This window comes from Notechis scutatus, chromosome 1 (assembly GCF_049901735.1).
Source record: "Notechis scutatus isolate UNSWTSFEM ecotype Mainland chromosome 1, rNotScu1.2, whole genome shotgun sequence".
Classification (NCBI taxonomy): Eukaryota; Metazoa; Chordata; class Lepidosauria; order Squamata; family Elapidae; genus Notechis; species Notechis scutatus.
In genome coordinates, this window is record NC_142009.1 from 92,660,943 (window position 1) to 92,688,810 (window position 27,868).

The following is a 27,868-nucleotide window of genomic DNA, read 5'->3' on the forward strand; positions in this document are numbered from 1 at the left end:
TCTCTGAATGCAGCGCAGGTAAGCCAAAAGGTTGGACACCCAATGATGTAAAGGCATTAAATAAATGGTGGCCCATAAGACATATGTGACACTTACATATTCAGATACTCTGAAGCCATTATTAATGATGTCTATAGAGATTCTCAGTCATCCAGGTCATGGTTGCCCCAATGGTGCTTTTTCTTCAGACCCGAAGAAGCTTCTTGGATGAGAAGCAAAATGTCTTCAAAGAAAAAACAGAAAGTCCAGTTGCCTCTTGAAAAAGCACTTTTGGGACATCTATTAATTATATGTTCCTTTTTGCAATAAGGCCTGGTATACTACTTTATTTTTTACAATTCCATGCATGGAATTGTTCATTCTAAGTTTCTTTTATATATTACTTAGAAATGTGGTAGTCTATCTTTTCTAATAAACCAAGTTATCAAATTGTTTTTTAAATTTCCCAGTTGAGAGCGAAGCCAAGGCAAAAACTAAGGTTCGTTTTGAAGAAATATTCAGGAATCATGCTGATCTAATTGAGAAAAAGAAAATAAAAAAGAAACAGTTAAACTTCCCAGAGAATATTGTGGTGAGTTGAATATACTTATTAATAAATGTTTGTTTACATCCAAAAAGTAAAAGAATAGTATTTCCAAAATCACCTTCATAAATAGTGACAGGGAGTTTTGATTATCCTTTGCAGGGTCAATACATTTTGAAGGACATGGATTGGTGAAGCTTCATAGTTTCATACCCTCACCCCCAAATTATTTGCTCCCTTTTAGAGTATAAAAAAAGTTATAACTTGAAAATACACTTTGAAATTAAAGACTCTTGTTTCTATAATTAGTGCTATTACAGTGGGATGTCATGATTCTGTTTTATTCTTTTCCTTGCACCACAAGTGGGCTACATTTGAAAGTCATGTTAGCATCCAGAAAAAGTGCCTGATGAGCAGAAGCTTTGTTTCCAAGAGACATTTTCAGACTAAATGAACATGATATGCAATCTCTGTTAATGTCCCTTCCTCTAAAGTTATGATTTTTGTACCCTGAAAATATGCTCTGAAGGTTAAGGATCTGCACATGGTGAAGTGCAGGATGAGGGCAGCAGAATGGATAGGAAGAAAGACCAAGGGGAAAGTGGTTTTCATTCCAGGAAAACTATTGTAATATTTGGAACGGCCAACTCTGTATAGTCCAGAGGAGAAATTCACAAAATTCTCTTTAAAGTTTGTCCTCAGAATGGTATGTTTTGCACATTCCTTAATTTATTTCCTTGTCTGATTTGGCATGCTCAGGATCAAAAATATCCTTTAAAATGTGCATTGTTAGGACTTACAGATTCATACATTCATAAATTCACAGATTTATAAAAGAGGATTTGATATATATTTTTTTGCTGGCAGAATAAGTTTAGGAATGCTTTCAGAACATATTTTTCAGCAAATACTGATTTTACTCCTCTTTCCTTCATAATCCTTTCATCACTTTGTCTCTCAAAAAATGTGTATTTCTTGCAAGCCAAATTTGGTATTTTCTATTTTTACATTGTGGGTTTTTTGGTACAGATTTAAGAAACTTTTGTGCATGTTTATGCTGGACATTGTCCTGAAATTTGGTCTAATATAAAATTGGATGAAGGTATTCCAAATAAATAATGCAGGCAGTAAAAATCCACATGATTTTTCTTTACAATTACCACTAATAATGATAATTTGAAGTGACGTGCTTTTGTTCTGAAGTGTAATGTGCAAGAAAGGCACAGGAACATTTTTATTTATTCTAAATAAAGTGAAATCTTGGAATAAGCATACATAAATTCCAAAGAACAGTTTTACAAAAGCAGTGTCCAGTGGCCTTAAGAAGAGAAAGACAGGATTTATTTTGAGAGAAAAATAAAGAAATTGGTAGCGAGGTTCAAAAATGAAGGTTATAGTAACAGTTGATACAGAAAAGGAAACACCAGAAGGTGATTAGGAAAGGAATGGAAAACTAGTTTAGACAAAATAAATCAGAATTTTTACACTGTTAAAATAGAGTATGTACATATTTATAAGTAAGTTTTAATTATTTCCAGGTCTTTTAAAATTGAATTAGATCTTTCAGTTTTCTGACAAAATATATCTTATATAAAAGAAGTGCATATAACTCTGTTTATGGTAATTTCAGATTACCAGATTGCAGTGTGGATATATCCCTTTTGAAAAGTTTGAAAATCAAATGTTTAAACTATCCTGATTATTATGAGCTTCTTTTGTTAAATATTATTTCAGTTACTAGGTCTGTGGTCAGTAAATTAATACCTTTTCAACAAGTAATATTTATGTTAGGTATAAACACAGCATATTCTTTTCATTATACTTGAATATATGTTTTTCAGAATGGCATGCTGACAGCAATTTTGCAGGGGCTCAAGAAGACTTGAGGGGATTTTTCTTATAAGAGTTACACTAAAAACTTGTTCAAAACTATAATCTTTTCATATTTTATATGAATTCCATCTGTTGGTTGACTCTTGTAGTACAAATAAATCTTAATTGTTCCCCTTCAAACACTAAAAATGAAATATTAATAAAAGATAATATTTATTTTTTATAATAATTGCATATTAGTGTACAGATAAATGGCTTCCCAATGTTTTGATTACAGCTGGAGACATTTAAAAATCATCTGACCAAAGGAAGCGAAAATGAGCCCATTATCAACGACACGTATAACCCCGACGAAAGTAGTCCACGGATCCCAAAATGTACGTTGAGAGATAAAGCATCAATTGAAGAAAAAACAAACGATGTTGTTAGCAGAGGGGAAAGCAAGCAAATTGGGCTTAAGAAGAAGAAAAAGGCAGCCCTACAGAAACAACTTAATGAGGAAGAAAAAGTATCTGAAACAGAGTTAGACAGTTCTGAAAAACAGATTCAAGTTTTTACAAAGAAAAAAACAGACCGTGTTTTGCAGGCAGATGCAGCTCATTGGAAAGGTGACATCAACATGAAAGGTGCCTTGAGTGGACTACGAGACAGATCAGAATTAGATGAGGAAGAAGAACAGTTAATTCAAGCCTATGAACAGCAAGTGGCTGAGGAAGAAGCAAGTGCAATTAAGAAAAAAATAAAAAAGAAACTTCAAGAACAGATGTCTGAATTCATTCCCAGCATTCAAAGCCATGAAACAGTATTGAACAATGAAGTGAGAAAAAAGAAGAAAAAGAAAAAAGAAGTACCGGTTCCCTCTGAATCTCAAACAAGGTATAATAGTAAGTGATACGTTTGTATGGATGTAAGATTTGTGACAGTTGTTTGGGTTGCATTATTGTTGACATCAGAAATAATTCCATATGGCTTTGGGAAGAAAATGTAATGGCTCTGTCATACTGAGGAAAAAAAAGGACATTCAGTGAACCAGTTTTATCTCCTTGCAAAACTATACTGGGGTATGTAAAGAAGAAATGACAGAATAGGTAGTTGGAGTCGGATTTGATAAGAGATATAGAGATCCTGCCCATTATGCTCATAAGTAATTTTTGGCAAAAAAGTAAATTGTGGTCACATGGCCATGTGACTGCAAACTGCCACAAATGCAGGCTAGTTGCCAAACACCTCAAATGCAGTCATGTGACTAGGGAGAGGCAGCCATTGGAACTTTAGGGTTTTAAGTGCCTTTTGGGAAGTCCGTCATAATTTTGAATTATTGCTAAGCAACTGATCACAAGTTGAGGACTTCTGTAGCAATGAAGAATGAAATCATACCTTCCTTGTCATGATGCTTAGATTCTTAGTCATCCCTCAGTTTGTGCTTCACCATGATTCTGAGCTTATCCTACCACAGATCCAGCTTGATAGGATGAGAGTTTTAATAAACTTTTCCTGAACAAACTTTGTGTGGGTGAGTTGTCTCAGTTAAATCCATTCAAGCCAGCTCGAATGTGTATGTTTTTTGCCTACGTTAAGAATGTAATTATTAAACCATTAAGTCTGGGTGTATATTTAAAATCCTTGTTAACCCCATGACTTCTTTCATTCAGTGCAATGTCCTTGTCTGAATTACAACATGAGCCAGAGGAAGAAAATACCAGGAAAAAGAGATCTTTGGAAAGGCCATTTGTATCCAAATGTAAAGAAGGGGACCTGTTAATAGAGCAGGAAACAAAAGGCAAAAAAGCAAAAAGAAAATCCCCCAAAGGTTTGTGTGACTAATAATGGAGTATTTTATATATTTTCTAATGGAAGTAATTCTCAGTTAAGGGGCCTATAGTGTGTATATGTTGCCCAAATTGCCCCATCTTTGTGGTATAAAAATCAGAACAGAAATCCACTGATTTTGTATTAGCAAGATTGAGATGATGGTTCCTGCTTGCATTTAAGAAGATCTGGTTATTTTCACAGGCATTGGGCCAGGATGTTGTGTATGCCCATTGTTGAGTTTAAGTTGGGTTTCTAAATAGTGATGTTGATAGGGCTGTTTTAACAATATCAACATAATAAGAGCCACTTTGGTCCAGAGCAGGGGTGTCAAACTCAATGCCCACAGTTAGGATCTGGGCTGTGGGTGCTTAAAACTGACCTGCAGGGAAATATCAAAGGACCTGCCCAGGGTGCCTCTGGTAGTGAAAATGGGGCATGGGTGCCACGCATGGCTCCCGCACACCCTGTTTTCAGCCTGGACAGCCTCCTGCAGCACTCCACCAGCCAAAATGGGCATGGGGAGCTGCGCACAGCCTCCGCCCATCCCATTTTTGGCCTACACGGCCTCCTGCACCACACTACTGGCCCTGCCCCATTTTGGCTGGCAGGGTGCTGCAGGAGACATCCGTCCTGTCCCATTTCCCTCCCCCATATGACTGGCCCATGGAGAACTACTATGCTGATCCAGCCCTCAAAGAAATCCAGTTTGACACCCCTGGTCTAGAGGATAAAGCATCAGGCTAGAAAGCAGGAGACTATTAGTTCAAGTCCCGCCTTACCTAGCTGGGTGATCTTGGGCCAATGACTCACTCTCAACACAACACACCTCAAGGGGTTGTTGTGGGGAAAATAGTAGGAGGAAAGTGTGTTGGATATGTTTGCCATCTTGAGTTATTTGCAAAACTAAATTATAAAATAATAATAAAGAAAAATACTGGCCAGAATTGCCTCGAACTGCTAGATAGGTGGCACAGAACTTTACTTAACTCCTTACTGTTGGGTTTTAAGGGGTGAAATATATGTTTTAAGCCTCGAGAGACTTAAGGTACCCACTTTACAATTTAAAACCCAAAAGCACCTAGCCATCTCTAGTCAGGGCTGCCAATTTTATTCCTGTCTGTCCTGGTATCTTCATGAAATCACTAAGATTTCTGACAGCTCCCAGGCAGTAGTACTTTCCATGTTAAAGTGTTTCCGCTGTTGAATCATTCAGGACAGCTGTTATGCATGGAAATCATGATCTGACTCATAATAAATGAGTTGACTGAACATTCATTTAAGACAAATTTTTAAATTGTAGGTTTACTGGTAATTGCAGCAATAAACTTTAAAGTAGTTCTCAATTTTTACTAAAGCCTGTTTTTCCTTTTTCTTAGCTCTAGAAGAAGATACTGAAAACATGACAGAAAATACCTTACACATGACTTCTGGGAATCTTTCACCAGAATCAAAACCTGACTTTGATGATAACCTTGTTTTAGGGGTTTACATCCATCGAACTGATCGACTTAAAACTGATTTTATGGTATCCCATCCAATGGTTAAGGTTCATGTGGTTGATGAGAAAACTGGTTTATATGTGAAGAAAGAGAATAGGTGATTTTACTGACTTACTGTAGATTTTTTAAATTCTTGATGTTAATTAATTTGTCCATGAGAAGCTCAGATAAACTTAGTTTTTGTAGATCCACATAGATGTATATAACCCATTAAATGAGGGTCATTCGATTAATCAAAAATGTGTCAAATAAAAATGTAGCTTATTTAATATTCCTTTATTATTTCTGCACTACAATACTCATTAGCTGAACAGAATTGAGGTTCTATGCTTAAGCAGTTTCAGATGGAGTCAGTATTTGGATTTTGGATTGCAAATTGGGACTTTAAAGAATGTATCATTCTTTTGTAATTTCAAATAATAATTCTCATTGCCAGTTGAATGTAATGCAAATACTGTTGGTAAATTTGCTGAATGGTCAGATAACAATAGATGTAATGAATATTCATTTCAGATAACAATAGATGTAATGAATATTCATTTCAGCCTGTAAAATATGCGTAAATTCTCTCTAGGATAATAATCTTGGGATTTTTCCAAAAGATCATATTAAGAGTTTTGACAATTTTAGCCTGCAAACAAAACCTGTCATAGATATCATATGAAGCACTTTCCATTGCAGTATGCCTACCATATTTTAACCATCTGTAAGAATTGTTTTTAAGTGATAACGAATAAATGAAGATATTCAAGCTTCTATTTTTTATCCTCTAAGGTTAGCCTTCTGTGATGTTCTGTAACATTTGACCTGCACCAAACACGTTAATTCACTTTTTTGTATTTCATTGTGGTTTGGACTTTGCTAAGAATAATTGAATAAATTCACTATATTCGATCTCTCAAAGCTATAACCTAAGTTATTTGTGTTTTGGTTTAGGCAAAAAGACCCCAAAGACAAACAAATCTCATTATGCCTTGAAGTGGGTCATTTAAGCCAATTGACAGTTAGATGTTGCACAGTTTTTCTACTCAATTAAAGCTACTTACTCTGTAGACAATTCTAATAGAAACAAGACACAACTCAGTTGCATGTATTGTTTTTATATAGCAGTCGACAAGTTTCATCCTTCTATGAACAAGAGAAAGTGGGGCATATTCTTCCTATTATGACCCAGCCGTACGATTTCAGACGGTTTAAATCAACTCTACCAGAATGGGAGGAGCAAATACTATTCAATGAACGTTTTAACTATTTTCTCCAAGATGCTGAAGGGAGCCCCAGGATAATTCTGTTTTTTGAGGTAAGGAATGACTCATTGATCATTTCCATTTTATCTTCCGTTCTTTTTGGCAAATACTCTTATGGGTAAAATGCACAATTTCAAAACTGGATTGTCTTGGAATGATGCACTTTGGTGGTGGAAGCAGACCAGATAGTCTAATTGCATAAGAACATTTTCATTTAAAAAAAATCGGACAGTTTGTGAAATTTAAAGATGCACTTAGGCCATTTTTGCAACATCAGAGAGTACAATATTTTATTTTCAGGTCTCCTAATAAGCTAATTATCTGTTTTACTGCTTAACCGAATACTTGCTGGGAAGGAGACAAATTTAGAATCAAAGCAAAAGTAAAGGAATGTCATCTGGGAAGTTTCTTCGATCCATAACAACAGCCTCCATCTAGTTTGTATATATCCCTTTAAAAGCATTTTCATTTGGTGAAGCTCACATCCATTGTTTTTATGGCATCCTGAGTGAGATCAAATACAGGAAGGCTTTAGATTGCTGTTCTTTATATATCTAAGTTGTTTACTATATTTGCCACAAGAGGTCTTTATCATAGGAAACTAATATGTACAAAAGATTTAAGAAAAATCCAGCAAAATTAACTGGTATTTTCTATGACTGTAATTACAGAAATGTAAACTGAATAAAATGTGTTTTCTACTTCCAGATCCTTGATTTTTTGAGCATGAATGATGCAAAGGCCAATTTTGATATTCAAGCTCAGGAAAGCGGCTTTCGTAAAATCTCTTGGGCATTTCTAAAGGTTTTTATTTTTTATTTTAATGGAAACATTGTACTGATGGATTAAACAAGTCTGAGCAAAGATAAATACAAAAATTGCTTTCTGTATAGTCAAAGAATAGACTTTGTATATAGTCAGAAAATTAGTCAAGATACATTTCAACTAGTTTACATTCAAAAAATTTGCAATTTGCAAAATACAGCAGATCATATATCAATCCACCCGCATTATTGAAAAGTTGGATGGAGGACTTTCACAATTATTTCTGTTTGGATTTTTGATGAAATATGTGGTGGTTATTTATGCTTGCTTTCCTGGATTTATTCTGGCACCATTTAATGAAACACAAAGCCATCTTGTTTCTGATTCAGTAATGATGATAGAAATACAAATTACAAAATCACCAGGTCTAATTGGAAAGTATCGTCAACTATCTCTTGGCTGTGTGACGTCATCGTGAGCCCCAATTAATGTGATAGCAATATTTTTGCATGCATCATTTTATCTACTGTATGTTGTGTAATTGATTTTGACCTGAGTGTGTGGAGTTGTGCATGTAGCACTTCTCTTCCATTTTTTTTAAACCAAACAAGTCTTTTCTTGGGTCATGCTGCAGCTGTGGAGGGCAACTATGCCCCCAATTGGTCAAAAGAGCATCAAAAACTTGTCTCTTCATCTTGGTGGTGGGTGAAAAAGAGTGACAACCCTGACTTCATCCATCCATCGCACTTACTATCTTTCATTTTTTATTGATGACTGTTGCAATTGCTTTGTTTTGATCTGCCCACATTCATTGGGAGTTGGGCCTAGTTGTCTTTTCACAGCTGCCATTCTTAGTTGCTGAAATAGAATAAATTTTCATTGGATGATAATTTTTACAAAATGTTTTTGCCCTATCTCTTTTGACTCAGCTGTTATAGTTAAACCTACAGTCTGGAAATTATAGTATGAACATGACTCTTTGCATCCCTTCTGAATAAAAATTGAGAACTGTACGGTAGAAATAACTTTGGCATAACCTAGCAGGATTCATTTATCAGGCTGTAGGAAAAGGATAGCAGGCACTGGCATTCCATTGGTTCTGGTGGAAGCAGTTGGATCTAGTTCAGAATCAACTAATTGGCTCTTAATGTTTAATTTTAAGCATTGATATTTGAATGTCTATGGAGATTCTTGGTTATCCAGATCATGGTTGTCCCAGAAGTACTTTTTCAAGGGGCAACTGGTCTTCTTTATTTTTCTTTGAAGACATTTTGCTTCTCTTCCAAGAAGCTGCTTCAGCTGTCTGCAAGAAATATAAACCCTTTCATTCCCCACCATCCAGCCAGAACTGAAGCAGCTTCTTGGATGAAAAGTGAAACATTTTCAAAGGAAAACCAGAAAGTCCAGTGGCCTCTCGAAAAAGCACCTTTGGGGCATTGATACACAAATGTTCCTTTTTTATTTTACTTTTGTTTGTGTCTGTATATGGATTGTGTTTTTCTGATAGGAAACGTGTGGTTCATTGTTACTTCAATTAAACTGCTGTTAATTGTTATTATTACTTCAATGTATTTGGAAGCTCAAAAGAGCTTGGGGACAGCTTTTATTTCCCCCTCAAAATAATCCTATGAGGTAGATTGGTTTGAAAGAGACTAGCCTTAATACCACCTAATGAGTTTCCATGGTTAGGGTGGGTTGATTCTATGTCTCCCTAGTCCTAGTCCAGTACCTTAGCTGCAATACCATATTTGTATATTAGAATTAGAATTCTTTATCGGCCAAGTATGATTGGACACACGAGGAATTTGTCTTGGTGCAAATTATCTGTGCGTAAAATAAAAGATACATTCATCAAGAGTCCAGAATCATAATAAGGTACATCATTTAATGATAGTCATAGGGTACAATAAGCAATCAAATGACTACCGTGTTGCCGGCGTATAAGACGACTTTTGCCCTGAAAAACATGCCTCCAAGTGGGGGTCGTCTTATACGCCGGGAGGACTCCGACTCCCACTTGAGCTTGAGTTGCAGCCGGGAGGGAGGCTGGGGGGCGGGGGTGTGTGTGTGTGTGTGTGTGTGTGTGTGCGGGTGTCACTCGCCACGCGCTGCTGCAACCTTTCCCCCTCTTCCTTCCTTAGCGGTGTGGGGAGGAGAGGATTCGAAGATCCTCACGTGCGGCGTACTTTTCTTTTTCTTTTTTTCTTTTTGCACACAGGTTTTGCATGCGGGCGGCTGTAGGTTAAGGATGGGGAGCCCCGGGTGGGTTATCAGGTTTTACGGTGCTTCCAACATGTGCGACGGTGGGAGAGCGGAGAAGAGAGAAGCGGCGAGCGCCCGCTGTGTGAAATCCTGCCGTCAAAGCAACACTGGGGGAGGCAGGGTATAAATTTACCAGGTTAATGTAGCAATGGTGATTAATGCCCAGAACATTGTTTGCGGGTATTGGTGTGTGTGTGTGTGTGGTGGTGGTGAGGAGAGGTTGTCCTTTGAATGCGGAAAAGTAGGTGTGACCTTGTGTAGGAAAATAAAGAGATCCTTTTAGCGTGTTTGGCTTCTTTGCCTCCCCTCGTTCGTTTTGACGTGGAGATAATGGCCTTGGCGGGAGGGGAAGAAAAACGGTAGCTGGATCATTTCAAATTTCACTTACTCTCCTGCCTCACTTCAATATGTCTGAGCGACTCCAGATACTGGAAGACTTTTTGAATGAAAGTGTTACCTCCATATTTTTTTTTTAAAGAGGGCCACTTGGGGAAAAAAAAAGATTCTAAGGAATTCCTTGTTTCTTGATTAAAGAGAGGCATTGAATATACTGTTCCTTGGCAGCCTTTTCAGTGTCCGGGTTTTTGGTGTGTGTGTGTGTGAGAGAGAGAGAGAGAGAGAGAGAGAGAGAGATCAGCTGTATTGAGAAGAGAATGTTTCCTGTGTTCTCATTTTATTTACAACATATTTTACGCTTAATGGTAAGCAATGAAAAATATTTTTAAAACTCATTTCTAAACTCCATAGCTATTTGCATATTCTTGGTTCAAAATTGTCCAAAGCAGAAAAGTGCGTCAAAAAAAAAAAAAAAAAAGTGCAAAAGTGGAAGGTGTGTGGAAGAGGGGGTAGTCTTATACGGCGAGTATATAACAAACTCTATATTTTGAGTGGAAATGTTGGGGGGTCGTCTTATACGCCCAGTCGTCTTATACGCCGGCAAATACGGTATATGATTTTAGAGTGCTGTTATTTTGCCCTTTCATCAATAAAATACCTCAGAGTAATGTATGCTTTTTTCCATCTTAATTGTTTGGTCATTTTCAGCTTGTTGGTGCAAATGGAGTTCTGAACGTCGGTGGAAAAGTACGTCTTCAGTTGTATTCTCCTCCTCCAAGGACCAGGTCACAACTTCATGTGGTGGAAGTTTATGACTGGTGGGCAAAGTGTCCTAGAAACAATTACCCTTCAACATTGTATGTGACTGTAAAAGGCATTAAACTTCCCGATCATGTATGTTAACTTAAGTGTCTTTAAAATACATTCTGTAACCATGACAAAACAATGTTTTCTTGGCCTTTTTATTATTAGCTGTGGAGAGAAAAATATTTCCACTTCTGTTAAATTCTGAAATTTCTTGTCTTTAATTATCCCCTTCCAGTAATCTAATATAGTTCTGTTTTATGCTATAAATAAATTAAAGAATGTGCTGTTGAATAGTGAAGTAACTACACTTTGGTAAAAATGGTAGACTACCTGGGAATTTTTTTTTTAATTTTTCAAAGAAGACTGCTAAAGCTGAGATGCACTGGTCAGATTTTCCTTTAGTGAAGTTGATTAATAGTAATTGTATTGCAATTGTGTTTTGATAAACTGGATGTAGCTAGTGATTTAAAGGTATAGGTTTAGAAATATTTTCTTTATCTTATAGTATTCAAAGAGATTATCCTTAGTGATTTGACTTATTGGGTATTCATACCAAGACTCTTATTTCTGCTTAGAATGATATGATTTCATATATTTTTGTAGGTAAACCCTTCTTTGAGATCTATGATGGCTATTCAGCAAGAATATCATAGCACATCATTCTTGGATCTACAAAATGATACATCCAAAACAATATTGAATTCTGGAACTCAAGTGAAAAAGGAAGAACCATTTAAGTGGTCAAAACTTCCTGGACAGGTAAATTATTGTTATAATCTTACTTTAGTGAACTTTATAGAAGCAGGAAGGACTTTTGATTTCTTTTCCAGTTTTTATTTGAGAAATGTCTAGTGCTGTTTATGACTAGGTGAATAGCAGATATTTTGCAGTAAAATACAAAACCTGTATTATTATTAAAATATGATTAGTAGAAAAAATTAATTTAGTAAATTTAAGAAAATAGACTGCTACTTAAAACATTAGTAATAGTTTGAGTAGTCTTAATATTTTCATTTCTTTGGGCCTGCTAAAATGCTGTTTCAAACACCAGAATTCTGTTGGAAATTGAAGGAAAAGCTTTAAGCCTATATACCTTTTCCTCCCTTTGATATAGAGAAAACAAATGATGAAATGCTACTATAAAATGTAGTCATTGCAAGATTCATATTGAAGTGTCAGTGACCCCAAATTTAAAAATGCATTTGTTCAGGGCCAAAATTAATGTGTTGATAAATGACTGACCTTTTTTCTGGGGGAAAAAAAAACCTATTGTTTCCCAAACTCTAATGTACTCCAGATATGGGTGCAATTTGCTGGAAGCAACATAGATAGAGAAAGGCAGTATAAGTAAAAATAAATGAGGCTGGATCCCATTCAAAAATATATTCTAAGTTGAGATGACCCAATTGCCTTTTCTTCGTAAAATAAATGTCTTTTATAAATAATGTAGCATGATATACAATTTGGTTGCTCATAAGAAACACGAATTAGAGTGTGGAGGGAAGCAGGAGAGAAACACTGCTTTAGGGATTAAGTGCCAAATGTGAGGTATGTTCCTGATTTTTTAAATTTTTTTTTATATATATATGTATATATATATATCTCTTTTAAAGTTGTAGAGACGTTTCGGCAGAATCTCATCTGCTATCATCAGGCTTGTGTATTGTGTTCGTCTGTATATAATTTCACTGCCTCCAGTTTTTCATTACCTTTTTCGCTTTCCCCTTATATGAACCTAGTTTAGGCAGAAAAGGCATGATGGCATACCTCTCTGTTCCTCAGAAGTCTATGTCATAACCAATTTGTTATTGAAACTATGAAATGAAACTATAATATATATATATATATATATATATATATATATATATATATATATATATATATATATATACATATACATATACATATACATATACATATACATATATACATATACACACACTCACACAGAAAATAATAATATATTTAAGCAAGCTTACAGTTCGCTTTGGATCTACAGGTGTGTCGATTGCCAAACAAGTACCTTTTTTCCTTGAAAGCAGGAGATATGGGATGTTTCTGTATTCGTTTCTCTGAAGATGGACGGACATTAGCAGCGGGTTGCGCAGGAAGAGATGGTTATCCCGTTGTTTGTAAGTGAGTGTATCAAGGCCTTCTTTTATTTTAACCCCCATCTATGTATACAGTGAATTGTTTGGAGGGGAACTTTTTCTTCTTTTTATCCTTGAAAGTTGATTGATTATTCAAATGTAAAGTATAACCAAATGCTAAAGGGTACTTTTTAATCCTTTCTCCTTGCATGACAGTTTTTTTTTAGTGGTGTTCTCTCAGAGTAATTCAAGTGATATCAATAAATCTTTCCACTTTCCTTTCTTCTATGTCCTAAAAACTTTCAGTATTCAGGTACCATTATTTGTAATTCAAAGTCATATAATCTTAATATTACAATCTATCAAAATTAGACTCATGTAACTTCTGAATGATAAAACATTACATTATTTAGAACATCAAATTAATGGATTTATAATTAACCTGATGGCTCAAATTTGTTGTGAGTTCCCCAATCTTGTACCACTAGAAGTTGTTCAGTCTAAATTTTCAAGAGCAATTTTCCAAGTTCCTCACTTGGAATGCTTCACTACAAATGGTGGCTGGAATAGTGAGGATGGAGGTTAGAATATGGCGAATGATATTCTATTTTTTTTTTTTTGTCTCTATGTATTTTTCTTAACTATCCTGACGTCGATTTAGTTTTGTTTATTGGATATTTGAATAATAGTTTTCTTGTGCTAGTTGATGATTGCAATGACATTAAATTAGTAAGATATCAGTAGTTAAATTAGTAAGTCCTCATCCCCTCCAGAAATATTTCAATGAAAATATTCACTTTTCAACTAATTATGTGTTCTTTTCACTAAGCCATGGTTTGCTTAATTATGGCTTTTTTGTAGTTGGTTAAATTGATACATCCTGATAAACTTTAAATAAAGAGTTATAACGATGGCTGGATTTATATCACATTTAAACTACTGTGAATTTGCATGTTGTGTGAACCTCACTTGTCACTGATTGTAAATGAGATAATTTAAATATAGAAAGTAATATAAAAGAAAGCATGCAGGTTGTATTAAAAGGAAATAAATGGTGAACAATAGGCAGTATATAACTATGAACAACAGAAAAGTGAAATACTGGTTTTTTTTTCTTCATCTACATTGGTTTTATGATGCTGTGTACTGAGGTCTATACTTTAAATACTCGCTATTACACTTTCCAGCCACTAGATGGTAGTAAACAGATAGCTGAGAGTTTACTTAAACTTAGGTGCCAGTAGAGCTGAATGAATTTCTTTAGGAAAATAGATTACTTTGTTGTGATTATTATCACAAACACCAGTTTTATGAAATTATTTCCTTTTATTCATAGAATTATTATAACATTTATACCGCATCCTGAGCAGCGTATGGGTGGCTCACATGTTTTAAAACACAAGAACACAATCATAGCCATAAACCAATGTCAAATAAAGCAGCTCAGTAAACTGGCATTAAGAATCATAACATCACGTTACAAACTACATAGAAATCACCAGCAAAATATTTTAACCCTCAAATATATGATGAAAAAGAATAATTTTGCCTGCCTTCCTAAAAGTAAGAATGTGTTTAGCCACTCTTAACCTCTGATTATTGGTTTAATACTGGCAAAAATAAAGTCTTCATCACCATGCTATCTCACACTCATAATGCTTTATGTAAAGAATCCTCTTCGAATTCAGATGTTGTTTACTTGCTTCATGTGTTTGCTTTATGCCGTGCATTTTTAGATCCTTAAAAGATTCTATTGTGCTCTTTATTAGTGTATGAGATTCCTTCAGGGTGCTACCTAAGGGAGTTCTATGGACATCTGAATATTGTGTATGATCTTTGTTGGTCAAAGGATAATCAGCATCTTCTTACTGCTTCCTCAGATGGCACTGCAAGGTCAGTATCACTAACTTTCTCCTGTTAAAATTGAGGTATGCAGCATACCTGAAATGAAAATTGCCCCAAATTTAAGACAGTCATACACCCATCAGAAGAGGAGATGGGGGAAAAAAAATTAAAACAGCAACAGAATACCGATTTATCAATCATGGGTTGCCAAGTCTAGTGAACCCAAGTCCCCAGTAAATAGTATGTGCTTCAGACCTGAGTATGACCTAATGTATCCATCCTCTTATACATGCTTGCAAAAGGCACTCTCCCAAAGAGACAAAATTAGGACAAACAGTTACATTCATGCCAAGTACATGAATAATCATGATATGCAGAATGTTTCAAATGTTAATTCTTTTCCAACAGATTTTATAAAGCCCTGCTTTGAACAGAACTCGAAGCACGCTTTGTCAAAAGAATAGATATAGAAATTTCAAAGCCACCCTTTGCTGCTGAACCCAGAACAAACTTATATTAAAGACCAGGATTCTTGCTTTTGTTCTTTTTCGTTCACATCTCTTACACAGTTATGTGAGTGGTTATAGAGATTGAACAAACTAAATAATAAATAAATAACCATTCTTTGTAGGTTTTATTTTTTTCATATTTCATATTTAATATCTTGCTTCATATCTCTGCCCCCATTAATAAAAGCTACATTCCTTTTTTTCACAGAACAAGAATTTTTTTTAAAAAAAATAATGCAAATAATCTGTTGCTTCAAAACATTAGTTCGTACTAAACAAGCTGATGTGGTTAAATGATTTAAATTTAAGTCAAAAACATTGTGAGGAATTATATGGTTTTTGATTTTATAGAATAATTAATTGAAGAATGAATCGTTATAGAAACTTGGCTAATGAGTAAACTCTTTTTTGTTACCCAGAAGTTATCTAGTTCATATATTTGTAAATAGACTCAATATTTTTACAGATCATTTTTAAAAATATATTAACACAGTTTGGTACTGAAATGGTGTATTGCAGTGGTTCTCAACCTGTGGTCCATGGATCCCTGGGGGGGGAGCACAATGTCGTCACAGGGCCACGAAGACTTGAAGAAATGTTATGAGTTAAACCTTGAATTAAGCCTTGGGGGTCTTTGGCCATCTTTTGTGGCCACAAAAGGTATTTAAAGGGGATCTGTGGTGAAGGAAAGGTTGAGAACCACTGGTTTACTGAATTATCTAGTAAAAAAAGAGACTAACTTTCTAAATGTTGTTTCTGTTTAGAATGTGGAAAATTGAAGCCCAGGCTACATCAGCCACCAAAATTTTCCCACATCCTTCATTTGTCTATGCTGCAAAATTCCACCCAGTAGCTGAGTACCTTGTTGTAACTGGATGTTATGATTCTGTGATTAGAGTCTGGAATGCAAAAGTAAAGGAAATTCATGGGCAGCTTTTACAAGAATTTGATGGTCACAAAAGTTTTATCAATACATTGTGTTTTAATGCTGAAGGTAAGTTGCAGGTGTTTCACACTAAACATGCTGCATATAGTGCCTATCTCATTCTTGTAATTACTCTGGATTTTATTACATACTATTGCTATTTAAGGAGGCTGGGAGTTATTAATAGATGTAGGAACAACTGGGGACTTCTACTGAAAAAAACATGAATATAATAAAAAGGATTTTTATATAAAAAACTAATGAAATATATGATCAAACATAGAGGAAAGATTATAATGTCCATCTGAATCCACTAGGTGTCTATGCCATTTGCAAAAACCCACTGAATTTACAAGGGTTAAATTGTGTGGGGGATTTGTACAGGAAATATACTATCTTCAAATTCAGGTGTGTGTGTGTGTGTATGTAACCTTAAGCTTTATTGACAAAAGAATAATGCTTTCCCTGCTATTGGTAATAATTCTATTTAGGGTGTGGTTGTGTAACTAAATACAGTTCAGGGGGCCCATGGTTTCTGAAACAAATTCGCAAAATGGAAAAGTAGGTGATGAAGAAAGGTATTTGACTAGATACACTTTGCATAAACTATTATGCAGTATAGTTAATTATATGAGTAATTTGAATGTCATAATTGTATCATATTAAGCAAACAAACTTTTGCTTTCTAGGATTTCACATGTTTTCTGGAGATGGCACAGGGTTAATAATTATCTGGAATACTTTTGTTAAAGAAAATTCTCAGTCACCAATTCAACACTGGGGCATTGATAAGGTATACAGAAAAAATCAGCAAGTTTTAAACTCTTGTGTCTGTTTGATAAGATTGTGCAACATATATTTTAAAGTTTCACAATTAGATGTCTGACTATATTCAACATGATTTGCTTCTATTAGTACTAGTTTCTGTATGATATTTAATAAAATATTTCTGAATAATACCATTAATACTCTGATACACATGAATCTTCTAGAAGCTTTAGCTGTACTTATTTTTATCTCATAGATGTTCAATAATTTCTTTTTCTGCTCCATTCTTTCTTAATGTTATTATTCAGTTGATAATAGAATTTTCATTTGACCACTAATAAAAAAGGAGTAATGCATGATGATTTGGGAATAACAAATCCTTTCTTTTTTAAAAAAACTTGAATTATTTTAGAAAACTACAGTAAAAACAGAAGCAATCAGTTTAGGTAACAATAGTTACTTGCTGCTTAATTTTCTCCCCTGACAATTATGATGATGATGATGATAATTATTATTATTATTCCTGACACCTACATGGACATCATGTCATTTTCTTGGCAATGTTTTCAGAAATGCTTTGCCATTGTCTTCCTAGAGCTGAGAAAAAGTGACTGGCTCAGTTATCTGGCCAGCTTCTGTGACTACAGCTGGCTTACAAGTCAAAGTTCCTTGCTCATACCCCAACATTTTAAATATTAGACCAATCTGGCTCCCATATTATAATTGTACCTACTTACAGAAGAAAAATGTGACAGTGATAGAACCTTAAACCCATTTGTAATCACGGATACTTAAATACTTGACTTCTTTTTTCCCCATTCATTTTGCTAAAGTGTTTGAAATATTTGTTATATTCTATCCAGCAATTCAAAAGAATTTACACAGATCCCCCTTTCCTCTCCTCATTAGACAATAACCATATTGGTAACTTGACTAGTCTGAAATTACAAGCAATTTACAGTATGTATTTCTTTGCATAAATTATGTGTGTGGTATTCTTCACTGCAAGGTAGTAATGGCCATTTATGCCTTTAAATGCTATCAATCAATAATTGTGCCAGGCTTTAATTTATCCAGTTTTATTTATTACCTCTTAAGCTTATGAATTTTAGGCAGTTTACAGATACTAAAATAGAAATGACAGTACATTTTTAAAAAACTTCAGTGGCAACAGTTTAACAATTAATAGGAGATAATGAGAGGTGAAGGTTATTAATGCCTAACTGTAATCACAGCTGTACTCGTACCTGGATCAGAAGTTGTGTAACTCTAAATGCCATTCTCTGTGAAACAGTAGCAGGAGAGAATTTTTTTCATTCATCTCTTGCTTATGGATGTTTCAAAGGCTTCTGATAAGACAATGGATTCCTTGGCCACTTGGACTAACCTAACAAGACTGATATGCTGTTGTCTTTTTTTATTCTCTATAGTATCACTATTCTAAAGAGTCACTGGGAATCAGGCGGCATATATTAATGTATTATGGTTGGTGCACAGCCAGCCACATGTTTAGACTGATATCAATAGAAGAAAATATTTGTAACTCAAGGTTGAACTGTGAGGTCCTTGGTGATCTCTGAGCTTGGTTATTTTATTGCAGATGTTTCAATACTCGTTTAACACCATCAAGGTTTAGACTTTATTAGGCATTTTTATCCACCTATTGAGTCCTTCCCAAGGACTTGGGATAGGCAGATACTGTTATTGTTATTTGTATTATTATTAAATTGTAAACATGCTCTCAATAGTTCTGTGTTTTTTATTGGGGTTGTTTTGGTAGGAAATAAATGATGGTGACATTAAAGGAACAGCAATAAATTATTTGGAGGTACATCCAAATGGAAGGCGTTTACTTATCCACACCAAGGATAGTACTGTAAGAATTATGGATCTTCGAATGTAAGTATTTCAAAATTTTCTGTTTTATACCATTTAAACAATACTACAAGACACTTTGAGGCATTTCTAAAAATTGGCATCTCGTTTCTTCTAAATATCTTAACATTTACTGGTCTTAATGCTCTTAAAGGCATAACGTATCAAATTAAATGAGCCTTTCTAAGCTGTTCTTCCACTCCCACTCCCTATGACATAATGGGAAGGCTCAGTAGCTTCATTAAATTTGAGTGTGATGCTGGCAAGGATGTGAACTGAAAGGTACCATCCCTACCAATGAAGCTGAAAGAGGAGGGCGAGAGAATGCTAAGGATAGTAAAGGGGCTTAACATGACTGAGAAAAGACAACCTACGTAGGAGAAGGAACATCAAATTACAATCTGGAAGAGGGAATGGCACATTAATTCCATATTTTCAAGAAAGATATATAGAGTTGACTAAATGTTTGGACAAATTTGGGTGCTAAATAATAAGATGCGATGAGTTTGTACAGATTTATAAAGTGAGTTGAATGAAAGATGTTCTAAATACAACATTAAAGATAGCTGTAGTAGTAATAATGAATGATTAGAATTCAAAATTAGAAAAAACAGGAACATGGAATCATAGGAACATTGGATTAGATATGTACAACAATATGAGACACAGATTTTCCAAAGAAAATTATTTATTGCCAACAGCTGCTTCAAGCATTGTAAAGACAGATTTTTCTCATTTAAACTTGAAATAAGAAATTCATTACTGCTGATTTTTGCTCTAAAATGTTATTACTGCCATCAGGATTTTTGGCATATACAACCATAAGGCACCAATGTCCCTTTTGCTATTTGTAATTGCTCCTCTCACATCTGCTGTTGGATAAAGGACTTTCTTACTAACAGACCCCAAACTGTTAGGATTGGCAGCTATTTTTCCTCCACTCTTGCTCTCAGCACTGGTTCTCCACAGGGTTGTGTGCTGAGCCCTCTTTTGTATTCACTCTAAACCTACGACTGCACTCCCTCTTGTCCCACTAACTCTATAATAAAATTTGCAGACGACACCACATTGGTGGGACTCCTATCAGGAGAAGACGAGACGGCCTATAGGTCAGAGGTTCTCAGACTGGGCTTGTGGTGCAAGAGTCATAACATCGCCCTGAACATCAAAAAGACCAAAGAATTGATTATAGACTTCAGAAGATGCAAAGCAGAGCCTCTCCCACTATATATCAATGGAGACTGTGGAAAGAGTTCACAGTTTTAAATTTTGTAGGAACTCATATTTCTGACAACCTTACTTGGTCAGTCCACACTATGGCCACTGCAAAGAAGGCCCAACAGCGCCTGCACTTTCTGAGGCTGCTGAAAAAGAGTGGTCTGGGTGAGAAGTTGCTGGTTACTTTTTACCGTTCTACCATCGAGAGCATTTTGGCATACTGTGTAACGGTGTGGTATGCTGGATGCTCTGCAGTGGATAAGAAGATGCTCCAGAGAGTTATAAACACAGCACAAAAAATCATTGGTTGCTCTCTTTCTTCTTTGGAAGAGATTGCGTAGACCAGACCCCTCTCTAGAGCACTAAAAATCTCCACAGACCATTCTCATCCTGGACATTCATATTTTGAACTGTTACCATCAGGGAGGCGTTATAGGTGTCTTAAAATGAGGACTAATAGACTGAGAAACAGTTTCTTTTCCAAGGCAATAATTGTCTTGAATCAAACAATGCACTATGTATATAGTGGCATTTTTAAACTATCTAACTTACTATATGTTTTAGATAGGTTTTAGACTAGGTTTTTAATTATTATTTTAATTATTTTAATTTTTAAATACTCTAGTGTGATTGTGATGTGTTTGGGACACTGTGCTGGAGTAGCTTTCAAATTTCGTTGTATTTGTAGAATGCAATGACAATAAAGGTATTCTATTCTATTCTAGAAGTCTTGGAGAGCAAGATATATATAAAAAAAAAACCAGATAATTGAGATCAAAATTCAGGGAGAATGGAAAATTAAATATTTTGCAGATAAAATAGTATTAAGAATTATGCAATCACAAAGCTCCATACAGCAGTTGATGAAAGCAGCTAAAGATTTTGGTTGCTTTTTCAGATACAAAATAAATGAAAGCAAAGACAATAGCAAAGCACTTCTGAGGAAGAAAAATGTATGGGGAGTGGGATTGGCTATAAGATAATAAAAGACCCAGGATTTGTGGCATATGGAGCCCATCTTTACAAAACATAAAAGGAATTTGAAGTAGCTCTGTTAGAATTAATAGCGCTTTGTGGTATATAGTGAATAGAATTTTCTCACCCATTTAATATTTTACTAGACAACTCCAGTGTTCTTGGATCTTTTATCCAGATCTATATGTAGGATTTAAAAGATGTAGTAGGCATATCTTTCCAGATCCAATTAGACACATTTCTATAGTCAACATTACTGAGATGATTTTTGAAACAGGAGCACTAAACCATCTGTTGTTATACAGAGATTTTACTCTTTTAAAATAACAGAAGAATAGACCTTGCAATTTCCCCATAAAAGTTAGGAGTGCAGTAGAGAGAGTAGAATTGCTGGATATTCTGCCCATCAAGCCTTGAAATCAATTCTCCCCCCTCCCCTGCTTTTAATGTTCTCCTGATTCTGCAGGGACTCATAATCAATAATTCCATTACTTTTTTCTGTTCTTTTGTAACTTCAAACAGTTGCTAAACGAATGGTTGTAAGTTGAGGACTAGGTGAAAGTAGGGGTAGATCCTTCCAGAAATCAGAAGTGACATACAATAAATCAAATCAAACATTTATTTTCAATGCACAACAGGTGTACAATGAAATTGAAAATAATTAAAAAGAGTAGTTATAATTTTGATTGTAACTTTGTCGCTTGATCTATATGATCTATATTGACTGTTTCCTAGTATGATTTGATTGCTTATTGTACTCTATGACTATCATTAAGTGTTGTACCTGATGATTCTTGACTCTTGACGAATGTATCTTTTCTTTTATGTATACTGAGAGTATTTGCACCAAGACAAATTCCTTGTGTGTCCAATCATACTTGACCAATAAAGAATTCTATTCTATTCTTTAGCTTAGCTACAAAGAAATATATCGGTGCTACAAACTATCGAGAAAAAATTCATAGCACCTTAACACCATGTGGAACATTCCTTTTTTCTGGAAGTGAAGATGGTGTAGCATACGTTTGGAATTTAGAAACAGGTACCTTCGTTCTTTATTTTGAAAAGTTAAAAATAGAAAATGTTTGTTTACAGGTAACTTATGTTTTTAAAGGACCTTCCAAATAACTGGTTGAAAATTAAAAAGTTTCAAAACCTTTTCTTGGGATTTTTGTATACATTAAGTGATGCTTCCCAATTGCTTTCTACCTGTATTTTAAATTGATATGCATCAATATAATATCAAATCATATAAAGATACAACATCGATAAAGATATACAACTTTACATTAAAATAATGGGATCCCCAGAACTAGGTTATTCAATAAGCAGACAAAAATGCCAAACCCAGTGCGATGAACAATAATAATAATAATAATTTATTCATTAATAACTCAATTATTATTCACAAATATTTATCATTTATTTATTCCTTATACATTATATCCCAAAGTGATAATGATAAATTATACCTGCCCCGCAGGATATTTGTTTACAATTCTTAATTTGAAAGAATCCTTTAATTTTCAGGTTCAGTTGGCTTGGGTACCCCCAAACTTGTAGTGTAAAAAAAAAAATAATAACATTTGTGAATAAAGTATTTGCTTCACATACTTTTTTTTTCTTTTGCAGGTGATCAGGTAGCTATGTATTCTGATCTTTCTTTCACTTCCCCTCTTCGTGATGTTGCTTTCCATCCACTTGAACATATGGTGGCGTTTTGTGCCTTTGGTCAAAACCAGCCAATCCTTGTGTACATTTACGATTACAAAGGTAATTTGATATGTGTATGCATTGGGGTACGTGAGTGGGTGTATTCAAGTCCAAACTTAGTTATGAAAGTTTGAAGTGGCCTTTCTCTCTTGCCGCAGATACAGATAGTCCTTGACTTACAACCATTCATTTAGTGACCGTTCAAAGTTACAATAGCCACTGGAAAAAGTGAGTTATGACCAATCCTATGACCATGTCCGTCTCCATGGTTAAGTGATCGAAATTTGGATGCCTGGCAAATTGCATGTATTTTTTGACAGTGGCGGTGTCCCAGGGACACATGATTGTCATTTGCAATCTTCCCAGCCAGCTTCTGACAAGCAAAGTCAGTGGAGCAAGCTGGATTCACTTAATGAGGATGTGATTCACTTAACAACTGCAATGATTCACTTAACAGCCATGACCAAAAAAGGTAGTAAAATGGAATGTGGTTCACTTAATCACCACCTTAACTTAGCATCAAAAATTTTGGTTCCGGTTGGAGTTCTAAGTGGGGGACTACCTATAAGAGGTGGTAATTGAACTCATAGTAAGAAAGTTTAAATACTCTACAAAGCTTTTGAGGTTCTTTGACTGCCTCCATAGCGATAGCAATAGCACTTAGACCAGCGGTGTCAAACACAAGGCTGCGGGCCAAATCTGGCCCAGGATGTGGTTGGATCCGGCCTGCAAGGCCGCCCTGGAAAATGTAAGGGGCTGGGCCCGCATCGCTTCGGCCCAGTCTACCAAATGCGAAGAGGAAACATCAGGCCAGCGTGGCTTTGGCCCTGTCTATCCAGTGCAAAGAGGACACATGCCAGCAGCTTGGGGAGTGGCATTAAACTGGTCGTGCCCACCCAGTCAGTCATGCCTGCCTGACCCCGCCCAAGGTCAACCACAGCCCTGATGTGGCCCTCAATGAAATTGAGTTTGACACCCCTGACTTAGTCTTAAAGTAAGCAGTTTACAGTCAGCCTATTGTCCCCAACAATTTGGGCCCTCATTTTACCCACCTCAGAAGAATAGAAGGCTGAGTCAACCTTGAGCCTGGTGGGATTCGATCTGCCAAATTGCAGGCAGCTGGCAATCAGCAGACAGTGCCTGCAGTACTATCACTCTAACCACTGTGCCGCCATGGCTCATTAGATATCTAATCTGTTGACATTTAAATGATAGTGACTATTTTATATTTTTCTGCTTTATAGCCTTACTGCGTACATCCTTCATTCCAATGATAGCTGGGATTCAGCACTCTTTTATGACAGGATTAATATTGTTCAAACTTTTTTTTAATTTTGTCCTCTGCAGTGGCCAAGCAGGGGGTTGAGGCAGTAAAAGAATTGAGTGGATCACAACTAACCAAATCCCCCAGAAGCCCACAGACTCTCAGCATGTCTGCCACTGTGCCTGCCCAGAAGAATCTGATGATATCTTCACCTGATCAGTTTGCAAATGTTGCAAGAATATCTATCAGGATGCAAAAAGTCAAGCAAAAGCTGGATTCTGTTACGGTAAAGTTCACTTAAAAATTCCATTACAATGTGACTTACGGTGCTGAATGAAATGGTACTTACAATCAGTCCTTGAAGTTCCAACTGTCACAGCACTCCTGGGGTCATGTGACTATGATCTGGGCACTTGGCAACCGGCTCATAATTGCAATGGTTGCAGTGTCCCACAGTCACATGATCACTATTTGCGGCCTTTCCTGCCGGCTTCTGACAAGCAAATTCAATGAAGAAGCCAACAGGGTAGATTGCAAATATCTCAGGTAAGTCTTTCCTGCCCAGCAATAGTCATCCCGAGCTCTCATGCCATTCTGCATTGCTTCCCCCATACACCTGGCAGCAGCCATTGGCTTTCCTCATGATGATGTTATGCCTCTGAATATCATGAGTAGTTGATAAAGATTGTCAGGATCGTGCTATATATGTGGGTTTGCCATAAGAGAGCTTGTAGGCTTGTAGAATCACAGGATGTTGGATTTCAAATTCTAAAACTCTTCTAAGGTCATTCTTCCACTGGGTGGCATTAGGAATAAGGGCATTTTCTTAACGTAGTGACTTACTGCCAGATTGATTTTAAGGAATACAGCATAAATGTAATGATCATAAACAAAAGTAGCTGTAAAATAAAACTAATATCTAAAGTATTGCTCTTTAAATAGTTGTGGCACTGTGGAAAACAGCAACTGTTTCTTCTAGATTGATCAACTATATTTGAATAATTTGTATCTGAATTTTTTTTGTAGTCTTCCAAGTCCTACAATTTAATTACTAAGCTAATGTAGCAGAATATTTAATGATATTTGGTTTACCGTTTTACCAAAAGTAGCAGCCCCTTGTCATGAGCTAGACATCCAGTGGTTATATTTGAAAATTTGGGTGTGTGTATCAAAAATGCAAGCAAAACCCTGCATTAAATACCATTTTATTTTCTGTGGGATTTAGAGATAGTGTTGGAAATGCAGGTTTTATATAAGCCTGCTTATTTGCCTTGGATCTTGCTGCTTTTCATTTATGTTAAATTGCATATACCTCCTTCTACTGTCTGATCCTGTCATATCTCACGAACTTCAGTACCCATTGGTGTAGATTCTAGATGTATTGTTTTTGTTGGTTTTTATTATTTTGCTACATAAAACTATAAATACACTTGAAGCATCAAATTTTGTTGCAGATGTTGTATTGTTATGCTATTTTTTCCCTTTATAAGTTCTGTTATGCTTCCTGAGCCCTCTTTGCAACCTATTTAGAATAAGACATAAAATTATCCTTAATTAGCTCCCTGTAAATTAATTGCCTGTGGAACTATTTGGTATAATGTACATAAATACTGTAGATTACGGTTATATAGACTTACTGCCATCTCTCCAGAAGATTCTAAATGTTCAGGTTTGAAAATGACCTAATGTTATGTAGATGTGCCAGATGTTAGGCCAGAGGTCTCCAAACTTGGCAACTTTAAGACTTGTGGACTTCAACTCCCAGTTAATGTCTTAAAGTTGCCAAGTTTGGGGACCCCCTATGTTAGACCAGTGGTAGTAAACCTGGTCCCTACCGCCCACTAGTGGGCGTTCCAGCTTTCATGGTGGGCAGTAGGGGTTTTGTCCTCTACGTTATAAATAACCATTACTGTGGAACTGGTGGGCGGTTAGAGAAAATTTCACTGTTAACAGAGATACAAAAGTGGGCGGTAGGTATAAAAAGGTTGACTACCCCTGTTAGACCTTCAAATATGGCTCCCAACATCCCCAGTCCATTTCAGTGGGTAGGAATGTGATAGTGGTAGTTCAGCAATTTTAGGGAGGCTGGGAATACAAGAGAGAGAGAAAAATAACTTCAGAATCCCCCCATTTTAACAGTCAACTCCATTACCAAGGCAGAAAGCATACAATAATGTGCAAAATTAATAAAAAGAAGCTTAAAAAAAACCTTATTCACTACTTGGCTGATTGCATTAATGTGGTGCTGTGGTGGCAGCAGGTGTACTTGGTTCCTTCCACAGCCTTCAAAAAAAAAAAAAAACCATTTGAGGTCAATTGCTGCAAGAAGACAATATTCTAGAGAACTTGCATTGTGCAAACTGAAGGAGGGCTGGATGAAGCTATGGTAGGCATTTCCTGCCTTTACACCAAGGGGGGAAATGGAGCGCTTGAGAAATCTCTCCAGGTGTGCCTTGACAAATCGTCCAAGGTGGTGACTATAGTTGCACTGCTTCAAGTCCCATTTGTATAGAAGAAAACAAGCTCTCGTAGCAACCACTGCTCCCAAGTTCAGAAAACAAGCTGGCAAATTTGGCTGGGTTTCTGATGGCTTTCTCTGGTACAAATGGTGCATTGTTTTTCTCCTGGTGACAAGTGTAAAATGGTCAAAGTGCATTAGAAAAAAATTCAAACCATACTTCTCAGTGAAATTTTTTCTTGAACCATTTTGACTTGGCCTTTTTCTCATTATACTGTGGGGAATAAGCGATGTAAGATAATAGCAAGTGATAAGTCTGTACATAGGGTCAAAGTACAGATTGGCCTGAATAATATTGTAAAGGTCTGTTTTTCTACCTGAGGGAGGGTTGCATGTAAAACTACTCCAGTACAAAACAAAAGAGATTGCTGACTTACTTAGAACTAATAATTGCCTGCTGCACACTGTGACAAAACTGTAATTTGAAGGATTAACTCTACTCACAAAGGCACAAAACTCCAGAAAAGACAAATTACAGTGCTGACTTTCCCAGCCTAATTTGCCTTGCAACCATGTATGAAAATTTTTATTCTTTTAATTGTAAAGGTCACAGCCTTGTATTATCAGGAACAAATCAGCAAAATTGTTCTTAGCTTGTTGGAACCTGAATTTACCTGGATTCCCTTTTATTTTTGGGTGGTGTACACTATTTTTTTTAAAACATGAAAATTAGGCTCTCTGAAAAGGAATATTTGCATAATTCCCATAGATTATAAGCAAATGCAAAACAGCTCTGTTTCAACTTGGCAGAAGTGTGTAGGCTTTTCTATCTCTTTAAACACACACATACACACACAATACTTTTTGTACTTGTAATTCTACTCCACTCAGGCCTTGGAATATACTATCCAAGATAGAACTGTGGTTTTTATGTTAAGCAAGCAAAGTGTTGTGAAAAAGAATTAGTTGATTGGTGTTAGTTATCTTAGCCAACCTTTTCTTGTTGTTGAAAAGGTGTTTAGCAATTTCTTCCCACAGCCTGCATTTCAGAAATTATTGCTTCACAGTAATTGTTCCATAGGCCCTATTATATGCTGCCATGTTAACTTAAAACATAGGAAAGTAGAGGTCAGTCTACCTTTAC

The 27,868-nt window shown here is 35.7% G+C and overlaps 1 protein-coding gene across 4 annotated transcripts in view; it reads left to right on the forward strand.

Moving 5' to 3' along the window:
• AHI1 (Abelson helper integration site 1) overlaps positions 1-27,868 on the forward strand; it is a 72,641-nt gene that overhangs the window by 1,796 nt on the left and 42,977 nt on the right. For all 4 annotated transcript variants that reach the window (XM_087971243.1, XM_087971234.1, XM_087971226.1 and 1 more), the window contains exons 3-18: positions 450-571; positions 2,634-3,232; positions 4,009-4,166; positions 5,545-5,764; positions 6,775-6,967; positions 7,623-7,718; positions 10,986-11,171; positions 11,688-11,843; positions 13,084-13,216; positions 14,944-15,067; positions 16,293-16,522; positions 17,143-17,246; positions 19,002-19,120; positions 22,201-22,331; positions 22,922-23,062; positions 24,350-24,552. In XM_087971243.1, the coding sequence (XP_087827369.1) occupies positions 450-571; positions 2,634-3,232; positions 4,009-4,166; positions 5,545-5,764; positions 6,775-6,967; positions 7,623-7,718; positions 10,986-11,171; positions 11,688-11,843; positions 13,084-13,216; positions 14,944-15,067; positions 16,293-16,522; positions 17,143-17,246; positions 19,002-19,120; positions 22,201-22,331; positions 22,922-23,062; positions 24,350-24,552 (2,915 nt within the window). The remainder of the gene's footprint in view (positions 1-449; positions 572-2,633; positions 3,233-4,008; positions 4,167-5,544; positions 5,765-6,774; positions 6,968-7,622; positions 7,719-10,985; positions 11,172-11,687; positions 11,844-13,083; positions 13,217-14,943; positions 15,068-16,292; positions 16,523-17,142; positions 17,247-19,001; positions 19,121-22,200; positions 22,332-22,921; positions 23,063-24,349; positions 24,553-27,868) is intronic.